The 27,554-nt window shown below is 34.0% G+C and overlaps 1 protein-coding gene across 2 annotated transcripts in view; it reads right to left on the bottom strand.

Moving 5' to 3' along the window:
- LOC147013560 (myomesin-1-like) overlaps window positions 1-27,554 on the bottom strand; it is a 252,103-nt gene that overhangs the window by 2,101 nt on the left and 222,448 nt on the right. For both annotated transcript variants that reach the window (XM_085855453.1, XM_085855456.1), the window contains 3 exons: window positions 2,080-2,116; window positions 260-282; window positions 72-127 (listed from right to left, as the gene is read on the bottom strand). In XM_085855453.1, the coding sequence (XP_085711579.1) occupies window positions 72-127; window positions 260-282; window positions 2,080-2,116 (116 nt within the window). The remainder of the gene's footprint in view (window positions 1-71; window positions 128-259; window positions 283-2,079; window positions 2,117-27,554) is intronic.

The raw sequence follows: 27,554 nt of genomic DNA, 5'->3' as shown, positions 1-27,554 counted from the left end.
TCCAGAAACAAGTCGATAAAAAAGTTTGAAATCTTCAGCTAAGTTCAATATATTCAAAATGCACGTGTTACCTTTCCTTCCATGATGGTCACCACATCAGCCAAACCGCCGAGAACTTTGCCACGATCTGCAGTTAAAGGCCAACATTGTTACAATCTGAATGATTCACATAAATTGATGTTAAGTAGTTCTAGTTCCTTTGTGCTTTTAATGAGAACAATTGTTATGCATTGGTGTCACATATGTTACTGCAACTTACTCTTCTCTGCAAAAGCAGCTTCCCTGGAGAGAGAAAAATGTTAAAAATCTACTTTGATTGATTTTACTCATTCTTGCAAAATCAGTATCGTTGCAAAGTGGTTAAATTTGAAGGTGAATTCTCAAAGTCATGATTGGAGTTACCATGTGCAATATCTCCTTGAGTAAACAAAAATAAGAAGCCACACACAAAGTGGCATTTAAATGGTCATCTGTTGCTAAAAGGTGCAACCGTCCGTGTGTCCATCACGCTTTATTCTGAAGGGTTCCTGCTGTTGTACAGTAATATAAATGGTACCGTTGGAAAGCTAATAATCAATTCACTTGGTTGGAAATTACTAATCTATTTAGTTGGAACAACAATTTGTGTCCGTTTAATCACAAGGATGCCGGTTTTCAAAGCCAGTCTTTCCGGTAGGAAAGGGGAAGAAGCGGGACTTGGAGCTTTATTGTAGCAGTTCCGACAGTACAACAGCAAGAACCCTTGAGAATAAAGTGCGACGTAAACAGGAGATCACAAAATTATATAGTAATACTTATTGAAACAATAGGGGGTGGGGGGGGGGAGAACTGCTGGAACTGTAGCTTATCTGGACCCTGGCCTAATGTTGTAACCCAAATTTGATAGCATTCTGATTGGTGGATCTGGAGAAGAAGATTTTTGAAGGAATTTACAAGATTTTCCCAAAAAAATTACCAAGGACGCCATTTTGACACACTTCCAGTCACGTCATCGGCATGACCTCGGCAATTTAACATCAGAACCCTATCCTAATGTTGGACCCCAAGTTTGGTAGCATTCTGACTGGTGTAACTGAAGAAGAAGATTTTTGAAATAATTTCCACGATTTTCCCAAAAATTGGTTGTCGGCCATTTAGACACACTTCCAGTCACGAGATCAGCATGACCTCCACAATTTAACATGCCTACCCTGGCCTAATGTTGTAACCCAAATTTGGTAGCATTCCAATTGGTGGGTCTGGACAAGATTTTTGAAGGAATTTACGAAGTCTGCCATTTTGACCTACTTAAAGTCACGTGACTGGAACAAGCTTTGCAATCCACGTTCATGGTCAGGAGCGGAACCTTGCTGCCAAATTTCAGCCAGATCAGCCTAGCGGTTTGGCCGGAGAAGTCAAAATAGGAGACGGATGTACGGACAGACGAAGGGTGCACGATGACACTTATCTGGAATTCTAAGATAAGCTAAATATATTATAGTACACAGAAGGAGGTAACCAACACCACTGACAACAACAGTAGCCACAGCCATGACGACAGCAACAACAATAACAATAACGACATGTTATAACAGATCCTTTTTCATGTTTTACTTAATTTTACATCTTCATTGAGACTCACAGACAGACATGCAATACATTTGTGAAGTACAACATGCTGTCTTTTGATTAAAACCATCATTGAAGCAACTGGTAGATGTGGCTAGTCCTCTTGAATTGCAATTTGAATTCAGGTGAACAATGCAAATCATTTCCAATTACATAGAGTAAGGTGGGGTATAATGCCCCCCCCCTTCTGTCTGGTGATTTTGTTCAGTATACTGATCATTTACCTTTTGAGTTTTCCCACTTTCCCGTCCACTAATGAACTTTCTTTTACAGATGTTCAGGTGACTGAACAAATATAACTGGGAGTAGGAAGGTTACACAGGTAAGGGTGGGGATCATGCTCCACTTTGTTGGCAAGGGCATATTTCCCCACCTTACTCTAATCACATATCAATTAATATCCTTAACCTTTGTTTCATGAGCTAATCACGTGACGAGTCATTAACCAGACAAGATAATTGCAAGACTTACTTGAGTCTACGATGTTCTTGCATAGCTTCATCAAAAACTGAGGTTTCAAAATGAACAGGGGTTGAAGTGAGACATTATTAACAACAACAACAAAAAATCAACAGGACTGTAAAATGATTCAAAACAACAAAATGATTTTCTCCAATTTGCATGATTTTGGGATGTCCTGCCATTTCACAGAGAGCGTTTCAGTGCCATCGTAAGCTCGTCGAAGCGACACAGAATGAATCACAAGGTGTCGACAGGTACCACATGCAAAAAACAGCTCAGGCAGTGCAGGGAGATCCTACCTCTCTCACAGTGCCATTAGAGAGGCAGCTGGGTATATTTTATTGAGATGGGAATGTTCCTGAGATAACCTGCTTTCGAGAAGATTAGAATCCAAATTCTTAACATTTCAACCTTCAGCGCTAACATCTGGGATGCGACATGAATGATCTCGACATGAGGCCATGGTAACCACACTGACAACACAAGTATTACTTCATATAATCTAAACGCAGAACTGTTATTTGTAGAGAATGCATTCGCTCTTGTGGACTTCTTAGCAACCCCTCAGAATCAGAGGAAAAGACAAAAATTTAACTGCGAAAATGTGTAAAAAACCGCTGAATAAACCTTCAAAAACATAAAAACGTGAAGAAGTGAAAAAACCTCATGAATAAACCTGCAAAAACATAAGAAAAAACACGTGATTAAACCTTAAAAAACGTGAAAAACCCGCGAAAATATGACCCCCCCCCCGTGAATAAACGTGAAAAAACCCGTGAAGAAACGTGAACCTCCCCCCTCCCCGGGAACAAACCTTCAAAAATGCAAAAAAAAACCCCGTGAAAACCTACAAAAATATGAAAAAACCCGTGAATAAACCTTCAAAAATGAGAAAAGCCGTGAAAACGTGAACCCCCCCCCATGAATAAACCTGCAAAAACGTGAAAAATCCCCATGAATAAACCTGCAAAAACCCCACAAAAACATGAAAAACCCCGTGAATAAACCGACAAAAACATGAAAAAAACCCTGTGAATAAACCTGCAAAAACGGGAAAAAACCCTGTGAATAAACCTGCAAAAACATGAAAAAAAACCCTGTGCATCAACCTGCAAAAACTTGAAAAAAAACCTCGTGAATAAACCGACAAAAACATGAAAAAACCCTGTGCATAAAGCTACAAAAACGTGAAAAAACCCTGTGAATAAACCTGCACAAACGTGAAAAAACCCTGTGCATAAACCTGCAAAAACATGAAAAAAAAACCCTGTGAATAACCATGCAAAAACGTGAAAAACCCTGTGAATAAACCTGCAAAAATGTGAAAAAACTCTGCGAATAAACGTGACAAAATCCAGTGAATAAACCTGCAAAAACCCTGTGAATAAACCTGCAAAAACGTGAAAAAACCCTGTGAATAAACGTGCAAAAACATGAAAAAAAACCTGCGAATAAACCTGCAAAAATGTGAAAAAAACCCCACAAAAAACATGAAAAAACCCTGTGAATAAACGTGCAAAAAGATGAAAAACCCTGTGAATAAATCTGCAAAAATGTGAAAAAAACCCTGTGAATAAACCTGCAAAAACGTGAAAAAACCCCACAAAAAGATGAAAAAACCGTGTGATTAAACCTGCAAAAAAAACAGGGTTTTTTCACGTTTTTGCAGATTTATTCACAGGGGTTTTTCACGTTTTTGCAGGGTTAATTCACAGGGTTTTTTTCCCCGTTTTTTGCAGGTTTCTTCACGGGCTTTTTCATGTTTTTGTGGGTTTTTTTTCACATTTTTGCAGGTTTATTCACAGGGTTTTTTTCATGTTTTTGTGGGTTTTTGCACATTTTTGCAGGTTTATTCACAGGTTTTTTTTGAAAATTTTGCAGGTTTATTCACAGGGTTTTTTAAAAATGTTTTTTGCAGGTTTCTTCACAGGGTTTTTTCATGTTTTTGCAGGTTTAATCAGACGGTTTTTTCTTGTTTTTGTGGGTTTTTTTTCACATTTTTGAAGGTTTATTCACAGGGTTTTTCACGTTTTTGCCAGTTTATTCACAGGGTTTTTCACGTTTTTGCAGGTTTCTTCATTGGGGATTTCATGTTTTTGTGGGGTTTTTCACATTTTTGCAGGTTTATTCACAGGGTTTTTTCACGTTTTTGCATGTTTATTCACAGGGTTTTTTTTCACGATTTTGCAGGTTTATTGATGGGGTTTTTTCAAGTTTTTGCAGGTTTATTGACAGGGTTTTTTCACGTTTTTGCAGGTTTATTCACATGGTTTTTTTCATGTTTTGTGGGTTTTTCACGTTTTTGCAGGTTTATTGACAGGGTTTTTTTTCATGTTTTTGCAGGTTCATTGACAGGGTTTTTTTCACGTTTTTGCAGGTTTATTCACAGGGTTTTTTCACGTTTTTGCAGGTTTATTCACATGGTGTTTTTTTCATGTTTTATGGGTTTTTTCACGTTTTTGCAGGTTTATTCACAGGGTTTTTTTGATGTTTTTGCAGGTTTATTGACGGTTTTTTTCAGGTTTCTTCATGGGTTTTTTCATGTTTTTGGGGGTTTCTTCACGTTTTTGCAGGTTTATTCATGGTTTTTTTTCTCATGTTGTTGGTTTATTCACAGGGTTTTTTTCACGTTTTTGCAGGTTTATTCACAGGGTTTTTTTTCACGTTTTTGCAGGTTTCTTCATGGGTTTTTTCATGTTTTTGTGGGTTTTTTTTCACATTTTTGCAGGTTTATTCACAGGGTTTTTCATGTTTTTGCAGGTTTATTTACAGGGTTTTTTCACGTTTTTGCAGGTTTATTCACAGGGTTTTTTCATGTTTTTGTGGGTTTTTTCACATTTTTGCAGGTTTATATACAGGGTTTTTTCATGTTTTTGCAGTTTTATTCACAGGGTTTTTTCACGTTTTTGCAGGTTTATTCACAGGGTTTTTTTTTCATGTTTTTGCATGTTTATTTACAAGGTTTTTTCGCGTTTTTGCAGGTTTATTCACAGGGTTTTTTCACATTTTTGCAGGTTTATTTACAGGGTTTTTTCACGTTTTTGCAGGTTTATTCACAGAGTTTTTCACGTTTTTGCAGGTTTATTCACAGGGTTTTTTTCATGTTTTTTGCAGGTTTATTGACAGGGTTTTTCACGTTTTTGCAGGTTTATTCACATGGTTTTTTTCATGTTTTGTGGGTTTTTCCGCGTTTTTGCAGGTTTATTGACAGGGGTTTTTTCATGTTTGTTCAAAGTGTTTTTTTGGAGGTTTATGCACAGGGTTTCTTTTCATGATTTTGCAGGTTTATTTACAGGGTTTTTTTCATTTTTTTGCAGGTTTATTCACAGCTTTTTCAAATTTTTGCAGGGTTATGCACAGTTTTTTTCACGTTTTTGCAGGTTTATTCACAGGGTATTTTTCACGTTTTAGCAGGTTTATTCACAGGGTTTTTTTCACGTTTTTGCAGGTTTATTCACAGGGTATTTTTTCACGTTTTAGCAGGTTTATTCACAGGGTTTTTTTCACGTTTTTGCAGGTTTATTCACAGGGTTTTTTTCATGTTTTTGCATGTTTATTTACAAGGTTTTTTCACGTTTTTGAAGGTTTATTCACAGGGTTTTTTCATATTTTTGCATGTTTATTTACAAGGTTTTTTCACGTTTTTGCAGGTTTAACCACAGGGTTTTTTTCATGTTTTTGTGGGTTTTTTCACATTTTTGCAGGTTTATTTACAGGGTTTTTCACGTTTTTGCAGGTTTATTCACAGTTTTTCACGTTTTTGCAGGTTTATTCACAGGGTTTTTTCATGTTTTTGCAGGTTTATTGACAGGGTTTTTCACGTTTTTGCAGGTTTATTCACATGATTTTTTCACGTTTTTGCAGGTTTATTCACATGGTTTTTTTCATGTTTTGTGGGTTTTTCCGTTTTTGCAGGTTTATTGACAGGGGTTTTTCATGTTTGTTCAAAGTATATTTTGAAGATTTAGGCACAGGGTTTCTTTTCATGATTTTGCAAAATAATTTACAGGGTTTTTCCATTTTTTTGCAGGTTTATTCACAGGATTTTCAAACTTTTGCAAGTTAATGCACAGTTTTTTTTCACGTTTTTGAAGGTTTATTCACAGGTTTTTTTTCACGATTTTGCAGGTTTATTGTCGGGTTTTTTTTGTCACGTTTTTGCAGGTTTATTCACAGGGTTTTTCATGTTTTGTGGGTTTTTTCACGTTTTTGCAGGTTTATCGACAGGGTTTTTTCATGTTTTTGCAGGTTCATTGACAGGGTTTTTTTAAAAAGTTTTTGCAGGTTTATTGACAGGGTTTTTTCACGTTTTTGCAGGTTTATTCACAGGGTTTTTTCACGTTTTTGCAGGTTTATTCACAGGGTTTTTTCATGTTTTTGCATGTTTATTTACAACGTTTTTTCACGTTTTTGAAGGTTTATTCACAGGGTTTTTTCATATTTTTGCATGTTTATTTACAAGGTTTTTTCACGTTTTTGCAGGTTTATTCACAGGGTTTTTTCATGTTTTTGTGGGTTTTTTTCACATTTTTGCAGGTTTATTTACAGGGTTTTTTCAGGTTTTTGCAGGTTTATTCACAGAGTTTTTCACGTTTTTGCAGGTTTATTCACAGGGTTTTTTCACGTTTTTGCAGGTTTATTGACAGGGTTTTTCACGTTTTTGCAGGTTTATTCGCATGCTTTTTTTCACGTTTTTGCAGGTTTATTCACGTGGTTTTTTTTTCATGTTTTGTCGGTTTTTCCGCGTTTTTGCAGGTTTATTGACAGGGGTTTTTCATGTTTGTTCAAAGTGTTTTTTGGAGGTTTATGCACAGGGTTTCTTTTCATGATTTTGCAGGTTTATTTACAGGGTTTTTTTCATTTTTTTTGCAGGTTTATTCACAGCTTTTTCAAATTTTTGCAGATTTATGCAAAGTTTTTTTCACATTTTTGCAGGTTTATTCACAGGGTATTTTTTCACGTTTTAGCAGGTTTATTCACAGGGTTTTTTTTATGTTTTTGTGTGTTTTTTTCACGTTTTTGCAGGTTTGCTCACAGGGTTTTTTCATGTTTTTGTGGGTTTTTGCACATTTTTGCAGGTTTATTCACAGGTTTTTTTTTTTGAAATTTTTGCAGGTTTATTCACAGGGTTTTTTAAAAATGTTTTTGCAGGTTTCTTCACAGGGTTTTTCACGTTTTTGCAAGTTTAATCAGACGGTTTTTTCTTGTTTTTGCGGGGTTTTTTTTCACATTTTTGCAGGTTTATTCACAGGGTTTTTGCAGGTTTATTAACAGGGTTTTTCACGTTTTTGCACGTTTCTTCATGGGGTTTTTCATTTTTTGTGGGTTTTTTCACATTTTTGCAGGTTTATTCACAGGGTTTTTACACGTTTTTGCAGGTTTATTCACAGGCCTTTTTTTTCACGTTTTTGCAAGGTTATTGACGGTTTTTTTCACCTTTTTGCAGGTTTATTCACAGGGTTTTTTTCATGTTTTGTGGGTTTTTTCACGTTTTTGCAGGTTTATCGACAGGGTTTTTTCATGTTTTTGCAGGTTCATTGACAGGGTTTTTTTTAAACGTTTTTGCAGGTTTATTGACAGGGTTTTTTCACGTTTTTGCAAGTTTATTCACAGGGTTTTTTTTTTCATGTTTTTATGGGTTTTTTCACATTTTTGCAGGTTTATTACAGGGTTTTTTCACGTTTTTGCAGGTTTATTCACAGTTTTTCACGTTTTTGCAGGTTTATTCACAGGGTTTTTTCATGTTTTTGTAGGTTTATTGACAGGGTTTTTCACGTTTTTGCAGGTTTATTCACAGGGTTTTTTTTTAAATGTTTTTGTGTGTTTTTGCACATTTTTGCAGGTTTATTCACAGGTTTTTTTTTTGAAATTTTTGCAGGTTTATTCACAGGGTTTTTTAAAATGTTTTTGCAGGTTTCTTCACAGGGTTTTTCACGTTTTTGCAGGTTTAATCAGACGGTTTTTTCTTGTTTTTGTGGGGTTTTTTCACATTTTTGCAGGTTTATTCACAGGGTTTTTGCAGGTTTATTAACAGGGTTTTTCATGTTTTTGCAGGTTTCTTCATGGGGTTTTTCATGTTTTTGTGGGTTTTTTCACATGTTTGCAGGTTTATTCACAGGGTTTTTTCACGTTTTTGCAGGTTTATTCACAGGGTTTTTTTCACGTTTTTGCAGGTTTATTCACAGGGTTTTTTTTCATGTTTTTGTGGGTTTTTTCACATTTTTTCAGGTTTATTCACAGGGTTTTTTCATGTTTTTGCAGGTTTATTGACAGGGTTTTTCACGTTTTTACAGATTTATTGACAGGGTTTTTCACGTTTTTGCAGGTTTATTCACGTGGTTTTTTTTCATGTTTGTGGGTTTTTTCACGTTTTTGCAGGTGTATTCACAGTTTTTTTTCATGTTTTTGTGGATTTTTCTGCGTATTTGTAGGTTTATTGACCGGTTTTTTTCATGTTTTTGCAGGTTTATTCACAGGGGTTTTCACGTTTTTGCATGTTTATTCACCGGGTTTTTTTTCGGTTTTTTTCACGTTTTTGAAGGTTTATTCACAGGGTTTTTGCAGGATTATTCACAGGGTTCTTTGGACTTTTATGCACAGGGTTTCTTTTCATGATTTTGCAGGTTTATTCACAGGGTTTTTTTTACCACGTTTTTGCAGGTTTATTCATAGGGTTTTTTTTTCTTCACGTTTTTGCAGGTTTATTGATGGGGTTTTTCACATTCTTGCAGGTTTATTTACAGGGTTTTTTTTCACGATTTTTGCAGGTTTATTTACAGGTTTTTTTCACGTTCTTGCAGGTTTATTCACGGGGTTTTTTCACGATTTTTGCAGGTTTATTCACAGGTTTTTTTTTCATGTTTTTGTGGGTTTTTCACATTTTTGCAGGTTTATTCACAGGGTTTTTTTCATGTTTTTGCATGTTTATTTACAAGGTTTTTTCACGTTTTTGAAGGTTTATTCACAGGGTTTTTTCATATTTTTGCATGTTTATTTACAAGGTTTTTTCACGTTTTTGCAGGTTTAACCACATGGTTTTTTTCATGTTTTTGTGGGTTTTTTCACATTTTTGCAGGTTTATTTACAGGGTTTTTCACGTTTTTGCAGGTTTATTCACAGTTTTTCACGTTTTTGCAGGTTTATTCACAGGGTTTTTTCATGTTTTTGCAGGTTTATTGACAGGGTTTTTCACGTTTTTGCAGGTTTATTCACATGATTTTTTTCACGTTTTTGCAGGTTTATTCACATGGTTTTTTTCATGTTTTGTGGGTTTTTCCGCGTTTTTGCAGGTTTATTGACAGGGGTTTTTCATGTTTGTTCAAAGTGTTTTTTGGAGGTTTAGGCACAGGGTTTCTTTTCATGATTTTGCAGGTTTATTTACAGGGTTTTTTCATTTTTTTGCAGGTTTATTCACAGGTTTTTCAAATTTTTGCAGGTTTATGCACAGTTTTTTTTCACGTTTTTGCAGGTTTATTCACAGGTTTTTTTTTTCACGATTTTGCAGGTTTATTGACGGTTTTTTTTGTCACGTTTTTGCAGGTTTATTCACAGGGTTTTTCATGTTTTGTGGGTTTTTTCACGTTTTTGCAGGTTTATCGACAGGGTTTTTTCATGTTTTTGCAGGTTCATTGACAGGGTTTTTTAAAAAAGTTTTTGCAGGTTTATTGACAGGGTTTTTTCACGTTTTTGCAGGTTTATTCACAGGGTTTTTTCACGTTTTTGCAGGTTTATTCACAGGGTTTTTTCATGTTTTTGCATGTTTATTTACAACGTTTTTTCACGTTTTTGAAGGTTTATTCACAGGGTTTTTTCATATTTTTGCATGTTTATTTACAAGGTTTTTTCACGTTTTTGCAGGTTTATTCACAGGGTTTTTTCATGTTTTTGTGGGTTTTTTTCACATTTTTGCAGGTTTATTTACAGGGTTTTTTCAGGTTTTTGCAGGTTTATTCACAGAGTTTTTCACGTTTTTGCAGGTTTATTCACAGGGTTTTTTCACGTTTTTGCAGGTTTATTGACAGGGTTTTTCACGTTTTTGCAGGTTTATTCGCATGCTTTTTTCACGTTTTTGCAGGTTTATTCACGTGGTTTTTTTTTCATGTTTTGTCGGTTTTTCCGCGTTTTTGCAGGTTTATTGACAGGGGTTTTTCATGTTTGTTCAAAGTGTTTTTTGGAGGTTTATGCACAGTGTTTCTTTTCATGATTTTGCAGGTTTATTTACAGGGTTTTTTTCATTTTTTTTGCAGGTTTATTCACAGCTTTTTCAAATTTTTGCAGATTTATGCAAAGTTTTTTTCACATTTTTGCAGGTTTATTCACAGGGTATTTTTTTCACGTTTTAGCAGGTTTATTCACAGGGTTTTTTTATGTTTTTGTGTGTTTTTTCACGTTTTTGCAGGTTTGCTCACAGGGTTTTTTCATGTTTTTGTGGATTTTTGCACATTTTTGCAGGTTTATTCACAGGTTTTTTTTTTTGAAATTTTTGCAGGTTTATTCACAGGGTTTTTTAAAAATGTTTTTGCAGGTTTCTTCACAGGGTTTTTCACGTTTTTGCAAGTTTAATCAGACGGTTTTTTCTTGTTTTTGTGGGGTTTTTTTCACATTTTTGCAGGTTTATTCACAGGGTTTTTGCAGGTTTATTAACAGGGTTTTTCACGTTTTTGCATGTTTCTTCATGGGGTTTTTCATTTTTTGTGGGTTTTTCACATTTTTGCAGGTTTATTCACAGGGTTTTTACACGTTTTTGCAGGTTTATTCACAGGGTTTTTTTTCACGATTTTGCAGGTTTATTGACGGTTTTTTTTCACGTTTTTGCAGGTTTATTAACAGGGTTTTTTTCATGTTTTGTGGGTTTTTTCACGTTTTTGCAGGTTTATCGACAGGGTTTTTTCATGTTTTTGCAGGTTCATTGACAGGGTTTTTTTAAACGTTTTTGCAGGTTTATTGACAGGGTTTTTTCACGTTTTTGCAAGTTTATTCACAGGGTTTTTTTTTCATGTTTTTATGGGTTTTTTCACATTTTTGCAGGTTTATTACAGGGTTTTTTCACGTTTTTGCAGGTTTATTCACAGTTTTTCACGTTTTTGCAGGTTTATTCACAGGGTTTTTTCATGTTTTTGTAGGTTTATTGACAGGGTTTTTCACGTTTTTGCAGGTTTATTCACAGGGTTTTTTTTTAAATGTTTTTGTGTGTTTTTGCACATTTTTGCAGGTTTATTCACAGGTTTTTTTTTTGAAATTTTTGCAGGTTTATTCACAGGGTTTTTTAAAATGTTTTTGCAGGTTTCTTCACAGGGTTTTTCACGTTTTTGCAGGTTTAATCAGACGGTTTTTTCTTGTTTTTGTGGGGTTTTTTCACATTTTTGCAGGTTTATTCACAGGGTTTTTGCAGGTTTATTAACAGGGTTTTTCATGTTTTTGCAGGTTTCTTCATGGGGTTTTTCATGTTTTTGTGGGTTTTTTCACATGTTTGCAGGTTTATTCACAGGGTTTTTTCACGTTTTTGCAGGTTTATTCACAGGGTTTTTTTCACGTTTTTGCAGGTTTATTCACAGGGTTTTTTTTCATGTTTTTGTGGGTTTTTTCACATTTTTTCAGGTTTATTCACAGGGTTTTTGCAGGTTTATTAACAGGGTTTTTCATGTTTTTGCAGGTTTCTTCATGGGGTTTTTCATGTTTTTGTGGGTTTTTTCACATGTTTGCAGGTTTATTCACAGGGTTTTTTCACGTTTTTGCAGGTTTATTGACAGGGTTTTTCACGTTTTTACAGATTTATTGACAGGGTTTTTCACGTTTTTGCAGGTTTATTCACGTGGTTTTTTTTCATGTTTGTGGGTTTTTTTCACGTTTTTGCAGGTGTATTCACAGTTTTTTTTCATGTTTTTGTGGATTTTTCTGCGTATTTGTAGGTTTATTGACCGGTTTTTTTCATGTTTTTGCAGGTTTATTCACAGGGGTTTTCACGTTTTTGCATGTTTATTCACCGGGTTTTTTTTCGGTTTTTTTCACGTTTTTGAAGGTTTATTCACAGGGTTTTTGCAGGATTATTCACAGGGTTCTTTGGACTTTTATGCACAGGGTTTCTTTTCATGATTTTGCAGGTTTATTCACAGGGTTTTTTTTACCACGTTTTTGCAGGTTTATTCATAGGGTTTTTTTTTCTTCACGTTTTTGCAGGTTTATTGATGGGGTTTTTCACATTCTTGCAGTTTTTTTTACTAGGTTTTTTTTCACGATTTTTGCAGGTTTATTTACAGGTTTTTTTCACGTTCTTGCAGGTTTATTCACGGGGTTTTTTCACGATTTTTGCAGGTTTATTCACAGGTTTTTTTTTCATGTTTTTGTGGGTTTTTCACATTTTGCAGGTTTATTCAGAGGGTTTTTTCACCGTTTTTGCAGGTTTATTCACAGGGTTTTTTTGCACGTTTTTGCAGGTTTATTCACGGGGTTTTTTCACGATTTTTGCAGGTTTATTCACAGGTTTTTTTTTCATGTTTTTGTGGGTTTTTCACATTTTGCAGGTTTATTCAGAGGGTTTTTTCACCGTTTTTGCAGGTTTATTCACAGGGTTTTTTTGCACGTTTTTGCAGGTTTATTGACAGGGTTTTTTCACGTTTTTACAGGTTTATTCACAGGGTTTTTTTTCACGTTTTTGCAGGTTTATTCACATGGTTTTTTCATGTTTTTGTGGGTTTTTTCATGTTTTTGCAGGTTTATTCACAGGGTTTTTTCACGTGTTTGCAGGTTTATTCACAGGGTTTTTTCACGTTTTTGCAGGTTTATGCACAGGGTTTTTTCATGTTTTCGCAGGTTTATTCACATTTTTTTCATGTTTTTGTGGGTTTTTTTTCACGTTTTTGCACGTTTATTCACAGGGGTTTTTTCATGTTTTTGTGGTTTTTTTTCACATTTTTGCAGGTTTATTCACAGGTGTTTTTTTTTTTTCAAATTTTTGCAGGTTCATTCACAGGGTTTTTTAAAATGTTTTTGTGCGTTTTTTTTTCATGTTTTTGCAGGTTTACTCATGGTTTTTTTTCATGTTTTTGTGGGGTTTTTCACGTTTTTGCAGGTTTATTCACAGGGTTTTTTCATGTTTTTATTTATTTATTTTTTCACATTTTTGCAGGTTTATTCACAGGGGTTTTTTCAGGTTTTTGCAGGTTTATTCACACGGTTTTTTTCACGTTTTTGCAGGTTTATTCACAGGGTTTTTTTTCATGTTTTTGTGGGTTTTTTCACGTTTTTGCAGGTTTCTTCACGGGTTTTTTTTCATGTTTTTGTGGGTTTTTGTACATTTTTGCAGGTTTATTCACAGTTTTTTTTCCTGTTTTTGCAGGTTTATTCGCAGGTTTTTTCACATTTATGCAGGTTTATTCACACGTTTTTTTCACGTTTTTTTTCAGGGTTATTCACAGGGTTTTTTTTTCCTGTTTTTGCAGGTTTCTTCATGGGTTTTTTCATGTTTTTGTTTGTTTTTTTTTTCACGTTTTTGCAGGTTTGCTCACAGGGTTTTTTCATGTTTTTGTGCGTTTTTTCACATTTTTGCAGGTTTATTCACAGGGTTTTTTTCATGTTTTTGCAGGTTTATTCACAGGGTTTTTTCACGATTTTGCAGGTTTATTGATGGGGTTTTTTTCAAGTTTTTGCAGGTTTATTGACAGGGTTTTTTTCACGTTTTTGCAGGTTTATTCACAGGGTTTTTTTTTCATGTTTTGTGGGTTTTTTCACGTTTTTGCGGGTTTATTGACAGGCTTTTTTCATGTTTTTGCAGGTTCATTGACAGGGTTTTTTTTTAACGTTTTTGCAGGTTTATTGACAGGGATTTTATTCACGTTTTTGCAGGTTTATTCACAGGGTTTTTTTTTGACGTTTTTGCAGGTTTATTCACATGGTGTTTTTTTCATGTTTTGTGGGTTTTTTCGCGTTTTTGCAGGTTTATTCACAGGGTTTTTTTTGATGTTTTTGCAGGTTTATTGACAGTGTTTTTTCAGGTTTCTTCATGGGTTTTTTCATGTTTTGTGGGTTTCTTCATGTTTTTGCAGGTTTATTCATGGTTTTTTTTCTCACGTTGTTGCAGGTTTATTCACAGGGTTTTTCACGTTTTTGCAGGTTTAGTCACAGGGTTTTTTCACGTTTTTGCAGGTTTCTTCATGGGTTTTTTTTCATGTTTTTGTGGGTTTTTTCACATTTTTGCAGGTTTATTCACAGGGTTTTTTCATGTTTTTGCAGATTTATTCACAGGGTTTTTTCATGTTTTTGTGGGTTTTTTCACATTTTTGCAGGTTTATTCACTGGGTTATTTCACGTTTTTGCAGGTTTATTCACAGGGTTTTTTTTCATGTTTTTGCATGTTTATTTCCAAGGTTTTTTTTTCACGTTTTTGCCGGTTTATTCACAGGGTTTTTTTCATGTTTTTGTGGGTTTTTTCACATTTTTGCAGGTTTATTCACAGGTTTTTTTTGAAATTTTTGCAGGTTTATTCACAGGGTTTTTAAAAAATATTTTTGCAGGTTTCTTCACAGGGTTTTTCACGTTTTTGCAGGTTTAATCAGACGGTTTTTTCTTGTTTTTGTGGGGTGTTTTCACATTTTTCAGGTTTATTCACAGGGTTTTTTCACGTTTTTGCAGGTTTATACACAGGGTTTTTTTCACGATTTTGCAGGTTTATTGATGGTTTTTTTTCACGTTTTTGCAGGTTTATTCACAGGGTTTTTTCATGTTTTGTGGGTTTTTTTCACATTTTTGCAGGTTTATTCACAGGGTTTTTTCATGTTTTTGCAGGTTCATTGACAGGGTTTTTTTAAACGTTTTTGCAGGTTTATTGACAGGGTTTTTTCACGTTTTTGCAGGTTTATTCACAGGGTTTTTTTCACGTTTTTGCAGGTTTATTCACAGGGTTTTTTCACGTTTTTGCCAGTTTATTCACAGGGTTTTTTCATGTTTTTGTGGGTTTTTTCACATTTTTGCAGGTTTATTCACTGGGTTTTTTTTTCATGTTTCTGCATTTTTATTTACAAGGTTTTTTCACGTTTTTGCCGGTTTATTCACAGGGTTTTTTTCATGTTTTTGTGGGTTTTTTCACATTTTTGCAGGCTTATTTACAGGGTTTTTTCACGTTTTTGCCGGTTTATTCACAGGGTTTTTTTTTCATGTTTTTGTGTTTTTTTTTCACATTTTTGCAGGTTTATTCACAGGGGTTTTTTTCTTCAAATTTTTGCAGGTTCATTCACAGGGTTTTTTAAAGTGTTTTTGTGCGTTTTTTTTCAGGTTTTTGCAGGTTTACTCACACGTTTTTTTTCATGTTTTTTTGTGGGGTTTCTTCACGTTTTTGCAGGTTTATTCACAGGGGTTTTTCACGTTTTTATTTGTTTTTTTTCTTCACATTTTTACAGGTTTATTCACAGGGGTTTTTTCAGGTTTTTATTTGTTTTTTTTTCACGTTTTTGCAGCTTTATTGACAGGGTTTTTTTCACGTTTTTGCAGGTTTATTCACAGGGTTTTTTTCACGTTTTTGCAGGTTTACTCACAGGGTTTTTTCATGTTTTTGTGGGTTTTTCACGTTTTTGCAGGTTCTTTCACGGGTTTTTTTTCTTGTTTTTGTTGGTTTTTTTTCACGTTTTTGCAGGTTTGTTCACAGGGTTTTTTCATGTTTTTGTGGGTTTTTGCACATTTTTGCAGGTTTATTCACAGGTTTTTTTTCACATTTTTGCAGGTTTATTCACAGGGTGTTTCACATTTTTGCAGGTTTATTCACAGGGTTTTTTCACGTTTTTTTCAAGGTTATTCACAGGGTTTTTTTTCCTGTTTTTGCAGGTTTCTTCATGGGTTTTTTCATGTTTTTGTTGGTTTTTTCACGTTTTTGCAGGTTTGTTCACAGGGTTTTTTCATGTTTTTGTGCGTTTTTTTCACATTTTTGCAGGTTTATTCACAGTGTTTTTTTCACGATTTTGCAGGTTTATTGATGGGGTTTTTTTCAAGTTTTAGCAGGTTTATTGACAGGGTTTTTTTTCCACGTTTTTGCAGGTTTATTCACAGGGTTTTTTTTTCATGTTTTGTGGGTTTTTTCACGTTTTTGCAGGTTTATTGACAGGGTTTTTTCATGTTTTTGCAGGTTCATTGACAGGGTTTTTTAAACGTTTTTGCAGGTTTATTGACAGGGTTTTTTTCACGTTTTTGCAGGTTTATTCACAGGGTTTTTTCACGTTTTTGCAGGTTTATTCACAGGGTTTTTTTGATGTTTTTGCAGGTTTATTGACAGGGTTTTTTCAGGTTTCTTCATGGGTTTTTTCATGTTTTTGTGGCTTTCTTCACGTTTTTGCAGGTTTATTCATGGTTTTTTTTTCTCATGTTGTTGCAGGTTTATTCACAGGGTTTTTTTTACGTTTTTGCAGGTTTAATCACAGGGTTTTTTCACGTTTTTGCAGGTTTCTTCATGGGTTTTTTCATGTTTTTGTGGCTTTCTTCACGTTTTTGCAGGTTTATTCATGGTTTTTTTTCTCATGTTGTTGCAGGTTTATTCACAGGGTTTTTCACGTTTTTGCAGGTTTATTCACAGGGTTTTTTCACGTTTTTGCAGGTTTCTTCATGGGTTTTTTCATGTTTTTGTGGGTTTTTTCACATTTTTGCAGGTTTATTCACAGGGTTTTTTCATGTTTTTGCAGGTTTATTTACAGGGTTTTTCACGTTTTTGCAGGTTTATTAACAGGTTTTTTTTTCATGTTTTTGTGGGTTTTTTTCACATTTTTGCAGGTTTATATGCAGGGTTTTTTCATGTTCTTGCAGGTTTATTCACTGGGTTTTTCACGTTTTTGCAGGTTTATTCACAGGGTTTTTTTCATGTTTTTGCAGGTTTATTGACAGGATTTTTCATGTTTTTGCAGGTTTATTGACAGGGTTTTTCACGTTTTTGCAGGTTTATTGACGGGTTTTTTCACGTTTTTGCAGGTTTCTTCACGGTTTTTTTTTCACGTTTTTGCAGGTTTATTCAAATGGTTTTTGCAGGTTTATTCACTGGGTTTTTTGGTGGTTTATGCACAGGGTTTCTTTTCATGATTTTGCAGGTTTATTCACAGGGTTTTTTTTCCACATTTTTGCAGGTTTATTCACAGGGTTTTTTTCACGTTTTTGCAGGTTTATTCACAGGGTTTTTCATGTTTTGTGGGTTTTTTCACGTTTTTGCAGGTTTATCGACAGGGTTTTTTCATGTTTTTGCAGGTTCATTGACAGGGTTTTTTTTAAAACGTTTTTGCAGGTTTATTGACAGGGTTTTTTCACGTTTTTGCAGGTTTATTCACAGGGTTTTTTTCACGTTTTTGCAGGTTTATTCACAGGGTTTTTTCATGTTTTTGCATGTTTATTTACAAGGTTTTTTCACGTTTTTGAAGGTTTATTCACAGGGTTTTTTCATATTTTTGCATGTTTATTTACAAGGTTTTTTCACGTTTTTGCAGGTTTATTCACAGGGTTTTTTCATGTTTTTGTGGGTTTTTTTTCACATTTTTGCAGGTTTATTTACAGGGTTTTTTCAGGTTTTTGCAGGTTTATTCACAGAGTTTTTCACGTTTTTGCAGGTTTATTCACAGGGTTTTTTCACGTTTTTGCAGGTTTACTCACAGGGTTTTTTCATGTTTTTGTGGGTTTTTTCACGTTTTTGCAGGTTCTTTCACGGGTTTTTTTTCTTGTTTTTGTTGGTTTTTTTTCACGTTTTTGCAGGTTTGTTCACAGGGTTTTTTCATGTTTTTGTGGGTTTTTGCACATTTTTGCAGGTTTATTCAGAGGTTTTTTTCACATTTTTGCAGGTTTATTCACAGGGTGTTTCACATTTTTGCAGGTTTATTCACAGGGTTTTTTCACGTTTTTTTCAAGGTTATTCACAGGGTTTTTTTCCTGTTTTTGCAGGTTTCTTCATGGGTTTTTTCATGTTTTTGTTGGTTTTTTCACGTTTTTGCAGGTTTGTTCACAGGGTTTTTTCATGTTTTTGTGCGTTTTTTTCACATTTTTGCAGGTTTATTCACAGTGTTTTTTTTCACGATTTTGCAGGTTTATTGATGGGGTTTTTTTCAAGTTTTAGCAGGTTTATTGACAGGGTTTTTTTTTCCACGTTTTTGCAGGTTTATTCACAGGGTTTTTTTTCATGTTTTGTGGGTTTTTTCACGTTTTTGCAGGTTTATTGACAGGGTTTTTTCATGTTTTTGCAGGTTCATTGACAGGGTTTTTTAAACGTTTTTGCAGGTTTATTGACAGGGTTTTTTCACATTTTTGCAGGTTTATTCACAGGGTTTTTTCACGTTTTTGCAGGTTTATTCACAGGGTTTTTTTTGATGTTTTTGCAGGTTTATTGACAGGGTTTTTTCAGGTTTCTTCATGGGTTTTTTCATGTTTTTGTGGCTTTCTTCACGTTTTTGCAGGTTTATTCATGGTTTTTTTTTCTCATGTTGTTGCAGGTTTATTCACAGGGTTTTTTTTACGTTTTTGCAGGTTTAATCACAGGGTTTTTTCACGTTTTTGCAGGTTTCTTCATGGGTTTTTTCATGTTTTTGTGGCTTTCTTCACGTTTTTGCAGGTTTATTCATGGTTTTTTTTCTCATGTTGTTGCAGGTTTATTCACAGGGTTTTTCACGTTTTTGCAGGTTTATTCACAGGGTTTTTTCACGTTTTTGCAGGTTTCTTCATGGGTTTTTTCATGTTTTTGTGGGTTTTTTCACATTTTTGCAGGTTTATTCACAGGGTTTTTTCATGTTTTTGCAGGTTTATTTACAGGGTTTTTCACGTTTTTGCAGGTTTATTAACAGGTTTTTTTTTCATGTTTTTGTGGGTTTTTTTCACATTTTTGCAGGTTTATATGCAGGGTTTTTTCATGTTCTTGCAGGTTTATTCACTGGGTTTTTCACGTTTTTGCAGGTTTATTGACGGGTTTTTTCACGTTTTTGCAGGTTTCTTCACGGTTTTTTTTTTCACGTTTTTGCAGGTTTATTCAAATGGTTTTTGCAGGTTTATTCACTGGGTTTTTTGGTGGTTTATGCACAGGGTTTCTTTTCATGATTTTGCAGGTTTATTCACAGGGTTTTTTTCCACATTTTTGCAGGTTTATTCACAGGGTTTTTTTCACGTTTTTGCAGGTTTATTCACAGGGTTTTTCATGTTTTGTGGGTTTTTTCACGTTTTTGCAGGTTTATCGACAGGGTTTTTTCATGTTTTTGCAGGTTCATTGACAGGGTTTTTTTTAAAACGTTTTTGCAGGTTTATTGACAGGGTTTTTTCACGTTTTTGCAGGTTTATTCACAGGGTTTTTTCACGTTTTTGCAGGTTTATTCACAGGGTTTTTTCATGTTTTTGCATGTTTATTTACAAGGTTTTTTTCACGTTTTTGAAGGTTTATTCACAGGGTTTTTTCATATTTTTGCATGTTTATTTACAAGGTTTTTTCACGTTTTTGCAGGTTTATTCACAGGGTTTTTTCATGTTTTTGTGGGTTTTTTTTCACATTTTTGCAGGTTTATTTACAGGGTTTTTTCAGGTTTTTGCAGGTTTATTCACAGAGTTTTTCACGTTTTTGCAGGTTTATTCACAGGGTTTTTTCACGTTTTTGCAGGTTTACTCACAGGGTTTTTTCATGTTTTTGTGGGTTTTTTCACGTTTTTGCAGGTTCTTTCACGGGTTTTTTTTCTTGTTTTTGTTGGTTTTTTTTTCACGTTTTTGCAGGTTTGTTCACAGGGTTTTTTCATGTTTTTGTGGGTTTTTGCACATTTTTGCAGGTTTATTCACAGGTTTTTTCACATTTTTGCAGGTTTATTCACAGGGTGTTTCACATTTTTGCAGGTTTATTCACAGGGTTTTTTCACGTTTTTTTCAAGGTTATTCACAGGGTTTTTTTTCCTGTTTTTGCAGGTTTCTTCATGGGTTTTTTCATGTTTTTGTTGGTTTTTTTCACGTTTTTGCAGGTTTGTTCACAGGGTTTTTTCATGTTTTTGTGCGTTTTTTTCACATTTTTGCAGGTTTATTCACAGTGTTTTTTTTCACGATTTTGCAGGTTTATTGATGGGGTTTTTTTCAAGTTTTAGCAGGTTTATTGACAGGGTTTTTTTTCCACGTTTTTGCAGGTTTATTCACAGGGTTTTTTTTTTCATGTTTTGTGGGTTTTTTCACGTTTTTGCAGGTTTATTGACAGGGTTTTTTCATGTTTTTGCAGGTTCATTGACAGGGTTTTTTAAACGTTTTTGCAGGTTTATTGACAGGGTTTTTTCACGTTTTTGCAGGTTTATTCACAGGGTTTTTTCACGTTTTTGCAGGTTTATTCACAGGGTTTTTTTGATGTTTTTGCAGGTTTATTGACAGGGTTTTTTCAGGTTTCTTCATGGGTTTTTTCATGTTTTTGTGGCTTTCTTCACGTTTTTGCAGGTTTATTCATGGGTTTTTTTTCTCATGTTGTTGCAGGTTTATTCACAGGGTTTTTTTTTACGTTTTTGCAGGTTTAATCACAGGGTTTTTTCACGTTTTTGCAGGTTTCTTCATGGGTTTTTTCATGTTTTTGTGGCTTTCTTCACGTTTTTGCAGGTTTATTCATGGTTTTTTTTCTCATGTTGTTGCAGGTTTATTCACAGGGTTTTTCACGTTTTTGCAGGTTTATTCACAGGGTTTTTTTCACGTTTTTGCAGGTTTCTTCATGGGTTTTTTCATGTTTTTGTGGGTTTTTTCACATTTTTGCAGGTTTATTCACAGGGTTTTTTCATGTTTTTGCAGGTTTATTTACAGGGTTTTTCACGTTTTTGCAGGTTTATTAACAGGTTTTTTTTTCATGTTTTTGTGGGTTTTTTTCACATTTTTGCAGGTTTATATGCAGGGTTTTTTCATGTTCTTGCAGGTTTATTCACTGGGTTTTTCACGTTTTTGCAGGTTTATTCACAGGGTTTTTTTTCATGTTTTTGCAGGTTTATTGACAGGATTTTTCATGTTTTTGCAGGTTTATTGACAGGGTTTTTCACGTTTTTGCAGGTTTATTGATGGGTTTTTTCACGTTTTTGCAGGTTTCTTCACGGTTTTTTTTTCACGTTTTTGCAGGTTTATTCACATGGTTTTTGCAGGTTTATTCACTGGGTTTTTTGGTGGTTTATGCACAGGGTTTCTTTTCATGATTTTGCAGGTTTATTCACAGGGTTTTTTTCCACATTTTTGCAGGTTTATTCACAGGGTTTTTTTCACGTTTTTGCAGGTTTATTCACAGTTTTTCACGTTTTTGCAGGTTTATTCACAGGGTTTTTTCATGTTTTTGCAGGTTTATTGACAGGGTTTTTCACGTTTTTGCAGGTTTATTCACATGGTTTTTTTCACGTTTTTGCAGGTTTATTCACATGGTTTTTTTCATGTTTTGTGGGTTTTTCCGCGTTTTTGCAGGTTTATTGACAGGGGTTTTTCATGTTTGTTCAAAGTGTTTTTTGGAGGTTTAGGCACAGGGTTTCTTTTCATGATTTTGCAGGTTTATTTACAGGGTTTTTTCATTTTTTTGCAGGTTTATTCACAGCTTTTTCAAATTTTTGCAGGTTTATGCACAGTTTTTTTTCACGTTTTTGCAGGTTTATTCACAGGGTTTTTTTTCACGATTTTGCAGGTTTATTGACGGTTTTTTTTGTCACGTTTTTGCAGGTTTATTCACAGGGTTTTTCATGTTTTGTGGGTTTTTTCACGTTTTTGCAGGTTTATCGACAGGGTTTTTTCATGTTTTTGCAGGTTCATTGACAGGGTTTTTTTTAAAACGTTTTTGCAGGTTTATTGACAGGGTTTTTTCACGTTTTTGCAGGTTTATTCACAGGGTTTTTTCACGTTTTTGCAGGTTTATTCACAGGGTTTTTTCATGTTTTTGCATGTTTATTTACAAGGTTTTTTTCACGTTTTTGAAGGTTTATTCACAGGGTTTTTTCATATTTTTGCATGTTTATTTACAAGGTTTTTTCACGTTTTTGCAGGTTTATTCACAGGGTTTTTTCATGTTTTTGTGGGTTTTTTTCACATTTTTGCAGGTTTATTTACAGGGTTTTTTCAGGTTTTTGCAGGTTTATTCACAGAGTTTTTCACGTTTTTGCAGGTTTATTCACAGGGTTTTTTCACGTTTTTGCAGGTTTATTGACAGGGTTTTTCACGTTTTTGCAGGTTTATTCGCATGGTTTTTTTCACGTTTTTGCAGGTTTATTCACGTGGTTTTTTTTTCATGTTTTGTCGGTTTTTCCGCGTTTTTGCAGGTTTATTGACAGGGGTTTTTCATGTTTGTTCAAAGTGTTTTTTTGGAGGTTTATGCACAGGGTTTCTTTTCATGATTTTGCAGGTTTATTTACAGGGTTTTTTTCATTTTTTTTGCAGGTTTATTCACAGCTTTTTCAAATTTTTGCAGATTTATGCACAGTTTTTTTTCACATTTTTGCAGGTTTATTCACAGGGTATTTTTTCACGTTTTAGCAGGTTTATTCACAGGGTTTTTTTTTATGTTTTTGTGTGTTTTTTTCACGTTTTTGCAGGTTTGCTCACAGGGTTTTTTCATGTTTTTGTGGGTTTTTGCACATTGTTGCAGGTTTATTCACAGGTTTTTTTTTTTGAAATTTTTGCAGGTTTATTCACAGGGTTTTTTAAAAATGTTTTTGCAGGTTTCTTCACAGGGTTTTTCACGTTTTTGCAAGTTTAATCAGACGGTTTTTTCTTGTTTTTGTGGGGTTTTTTTCACATTTTTGCAGGTTTATTCACAGGGTTTTTGCAGGTTTATTAACAGGGTTTTTCACGTTTTTGCAGGTTTCTTCATGGGGTTTTTCATTTTTTGTGGGTTTTTTCACATTTTTGCAGGTTTATTCACAGGGTTTTTACACGTTTTTGCAGGTTTATTCACAGGGTTTTTTTTCACGATTTTGCAGGTTTATTGACAGTTTTTTTCACGTTTTTGCAGGTTTATTCACAGGGTTTTTTTCATGTTTTGTGGGTTTTTTCACGTTTTTGCAGGTTTATCGACAGGGTTTTTTCATGTTTTTGCAGGTTCATTGACAGGGTTTTTTTTAAACGTTTTTGCAGATTTATTGACAGGGTTTTTTCACGTTTTTGCAAGTTTATTCACAGGGTTTTTTTTTTCATGTTTTTATGGGTTTTTTCACATTTTTGCAGGTTTATTACAGGGTTTTTTCACGTTTTTGCAGGTTTATTCACAGTTTTTCACGTTTTTGCAGGTTTATTCACAGGGTTTTTTCATGTTTTTGTAGGTTTATTGACAGGGTTTTTCACGTTTTTGCAGGTTTATTCACAGGGTTTTTTTTTTAAATGTTTTTGTGTGTTTTTGCACATTTTTGCAGGTTTATTCACAGGTTTTTTTTTTGAAATTTTTGCAGGTTTATTCACAGGGTTTTTTAAAATGTTTTTGCAGGTTTCTTCACAGGGTTTTTCACGTTTTTGCAGGTTTAATCAGACGGTTTTTTCTTGTTTTTGTGGGGTTTTTTCACATTTTTGCAGGTTTATTCACAGGGTTTTTGCAGGTTTATTAACAGGGTTTTTCATGTTTTTGCAGGTTTCTTCATGGGGTTTTTCATGTTTTTGTGGGTTTTTTCACATGTTTGCAGGTTTATTCACAGGGTTTTTTTCACGTTTTTGCAGGTTTATTCACAGGGTTTTTTTCACGTTTTTGCAGGTTTATTCACAGGGTTTTTTTTTCATGTTTTTGTGGGTTTTTTCACATTTTTTCAGGTTTATTCACAGGGTTTTTTCATGTTTTTGCAGGTTTATTGATAGGGTTTTTCACGTTTTTACAGATTTATTGACAGGGTTTTTCACGTTTTTGCAGGTTTATTCACGTGGTTTTTTTTTCATGTTTGTGGGTTTTTTTCACGTTTTTGCAGGTGTATTCACAGTTTTTTTTCATGTTTTTGTGGATTTTTCTGCGTATTTGTAGGTTTATTGACCGGTTTTTTTTCATGTTTTTGCAGGTTTATTCACAGGGGTTTTCACGTTTTTGCATGTTTATTCACCGGGTTTTTTTTCGGTTTTTTTCACGTTTTTGAGGTTTATTCACAGGGTTTTTGCAGGATTATTCACAGGGTTCTTTGGACTTTTATGCACAGGGTTTCTTTTCATGATTTTGCAGGTTTATTCACAGGGTTTTTTACCACGTTTTTGCAGGTTTATTCATAGGGTTTTTTTTTCTTCTCGTTTTTGCAGGTTTATTGATGGGGTTTTTGACATTCTTGCAGGTTTATTTACAGGGTTTTTTATCACGATTTTTGCAGGTTTATTTACAGGTTTTTTTCACGTTCTTGCAGGTTTATTCACGGGTTTTTTCACGATTTTTGCAGGTTTATTCACAGGTTTTTTTTTTTCATGTTTTTGTGGGTTTTTCACATTTTGCAGGTTTATTCAGAGGGTTTTTTCACCGTTTTTGCAGGTTTATTCACAGGGTTTTTTTTGCACGTTTTTGCAGGTTTATTCACGGGTTTTTTCACGATTTTTGCAGGTTTATTCACAGGTTTTTTTTTTCATGTTTTTGTGGGTTTTTCACATTTTGCAGGTTTATTCAGAGGGTTTTTTCACCGTTTTTGCAGGTTTATTCACAGGGTTTTTTTGCACGTTTTTGCAGGTTTATTGACAGGGTTTTTTCTAATGCTTTTACAGGTTTATTCACAGGGTTTTTTTTTTCACGTTTTTGCAGGTTTATTCACATGGTTTTTTCATGTTTTTGTGGGTTTTTTCATGTTTTTGCAGGTTTATTCACAGGGTTTTTTCACGTGTTTGCGGGTTTATTCACAGGGTTTTTTCACGTTTTTGCAGGTTTATGCACAGGGTTTTTTCATGTTTTCGCAGGTTTATTCACATTTTTTTCATGTTTTTGTGGGTTTTTTTTCACGTTTTTGCACGTTTATTCACAGGGGTTTTTTCATGTTTTTGTGGTTTTTTTTCACATTTTTGCAGGTTTATTCACAGGTGTTTTTTTTTTTTTCAAATTTTTGCAGGTTCATTCACAGGGTTTTTTAAAATGTTTTTGTGCGTTTTTTTTTCATGTTTTTGCAGGTTTACTCATGGTTTTTTTTTCTCATGTTTTTGTGGGGTTTTTCACGTTTTTGCAGGTTTATTCACAGGGTTTTTTCATGTTTTTATTTATTTATTTTTTCACATTTTTGCAGGTTTATTCACAGGGTTTTTTCAGGTTTTTGCAGGTTTATTCACACGGTTTTTTTTTTCACGTTTTTGCAGGTTTATTCACAGGGTTTTTTTCATGTTTTTGTGGGTTTTTTCACGTTTTTGCAGGTTTCTTCACGGGTTTTTTTTTCATGTTTTTGTGGGTTTTTGTACATTTTGCAGGTTTATTCACAGTTTTTTTTTTTCCTGTTTTTGCAGGTTTATTCGCAGGTTTTTTTCACATTTATGCAGGTTTATTCACACGTTTTTTCACGTTTTTTTCAGGGTTATTCACAGGGTTTTTTCCTGTTTTTGCAGGTTTCTTCATGGGTTTTTTTCATGTTTTTGTTTGTTTTTTTTTCACGTTTTTGCAGGTTTGCTCACAGGGTTTTTTCATGTTTTTGTGCGTTTTTTCACATTTTTGCAGGTTTATTCACAGGGTTTTTTTCTATGTTTTTGCAGGTTTATTCACAGGGTTTTTTCACGATTTTGCAGGTTTATTGATGGGGTTTTTTTCAAGTTTTTGCAGATTTATTGACAGGGTTTTTTCACGTTTTTGCAGGTTTATTCACAGGGTTTTTTTCATGTTTTGTGGGTTTTTTTCACGTTTTTGCGGGTTTATTGACAGGCTTTTTTCATGTTTTGCAGGTTCAGTGACAGGGTTTTTTTTAACGTTTTGCAGGTTTATTGACAGGGATTTTATTCACGTTTTTGCAGGTTTATTCACAGGGTTTTTTTTTGACGTTTTTGCAGGTTTATTCACATGGTGTTTTTTTCATGTTTTGTGCGTTTTTTCGTTGTTTTGCAGGTTTATTCACAGGTTTTTTTTGATGTTTTTGCAGGTTTATTGACAGTGTTTTTTCAGGTTTCTTCATGGGTTTTTTCATGTTTTGTGGGTTTCTTCATGTTTTTGCAGGTTTTATTCATGGTTTTTTTTCTCACGTTGTTGCAGGTTTATTCACAGGGTTTTTCACGTTTTTGCAGGTTTAGTCACAGGGTTTTTTTCACGTTTTTGCAGGTTTCTTCATGGGTTTTTTTTTCATGTTTTTGTGGGTTTTTTCACATTTTTGCAGGTTTATTCACAGGGTTTTTTCATGTTTTTTGCAGATTTATTCACAGGGTTTTTTTCATGTTTTTGTGGGTTTTTTTCACATTTTTGCAGGTTTATTCACTGGGTTATTTCACGTTTTTGCAGGTTTATTCACAGGGTTTTTTTCATGTTTTTGCATGTTTATTTCCAAGGTTTTTTTTTCACGTTTTTGCCGGTTTATTCACAGGGTTTTTTCATGTTTTTGTGGGTTTTTTCACATTTTTGCAGGTTTATTCACAGGTTTTTTTGAAATTTTTGCAGGTTTATTCACAGGGTTTTAAAAAATATTTTTGCAGGTTTCTTCACAGGGTTTTTCACGTTTTTGCAGGTTTAATCAGACGGTTTTTTCTTGTTTTTGTGGGGTGTTTTCACATTTTTGCAGGTTTATTCACAGGGTTTTTGCAGGTTTATTAACAGGGTTTTTCACGTTTTTGCCAGTTTCTTCATGGGGTTTTTCATGTTTTTTGTGGGTTTTTTTCACATTTTTCAGGTTTATTCACAGGGTTTTTTCACGTTTTTGCAGGTTTATACACAGGGTTTTTTTCACGATTTTGCAGGTTTATTGATGGTTTTTTTCACGCTTTTTGCAGGTTTATTCACAGGGTTTTTTTCATGTTTTGTGGGTTTTTTTCACGTTTTTGCAGGTTTATTCACAGGGTTTTTTCATGTTTTTGCAGGTTCATTGACAGGGTTTTTTTAAACGTTTTTGCAGGTTTATTGACAGGGTTTTTTTCAATGTTTTTGCAGGTTTATTCACAGGGTTTTTTTCACGTTTTTGCAGGTTTATTCACAGGGTTTTTTCACGTTTTTGCCAGTTTATTCACAGGGTTTTTTCATGTTTTTGTGGGTTTTTTCACATTTTTGCAGGTTTATTCACTGGGTTTTTTTTCATGTTTCTGCATTTTTATTTCCAAGGTTTTTTCACGGTTTTGCCGGTTTATTCACAGGGTTTTTTTCATGTTTTTGTGGGTTTTTTCACATTTTTGCAGGTTTATTCACAGGGGTTTTTTCACGATTTTGCAGGTTTATTGATGGTTTTTTTTCACGTTTTTGCAGGTTTATTCACAGGGTTTTTTTCATGTTTTGTGGGTTTTTTTCACGTTTTTGCAGGTTTATTCACAGGGTTTTTTCATGTTTTTGCAGGTTCATTGACAGGGTTTTTTTTAAACGTTTTTGCAGGTTTATTGACAGGGTTTTTTCACGTTTTTGCAGGTTTATTCACAGGGTTTTTTTCACGTTTTTGCAGGTTTATTCCACAGGG

The sequence above is a fragment of the Eptatretus burgeri genome, chromosome 14 (assembly GCF_056783735.1).
Source record: "Eptatretus burgeri isolate ZD-2024b chromosome 14, Ebu_testis_v1, whole genome shotgun sequence".
Lineage (NCBI taxonomy): Eukaryota > Metazoa > Chordata > Myxini > Myxiniformes > Myxinidae > Eptatretus > Eptatretus burgeri.
The sequence above is the reverse complement of the archived record's forward strand: the minus strand, read 5'-3'. Positions and strand labels throughout refer to the sequence as shown.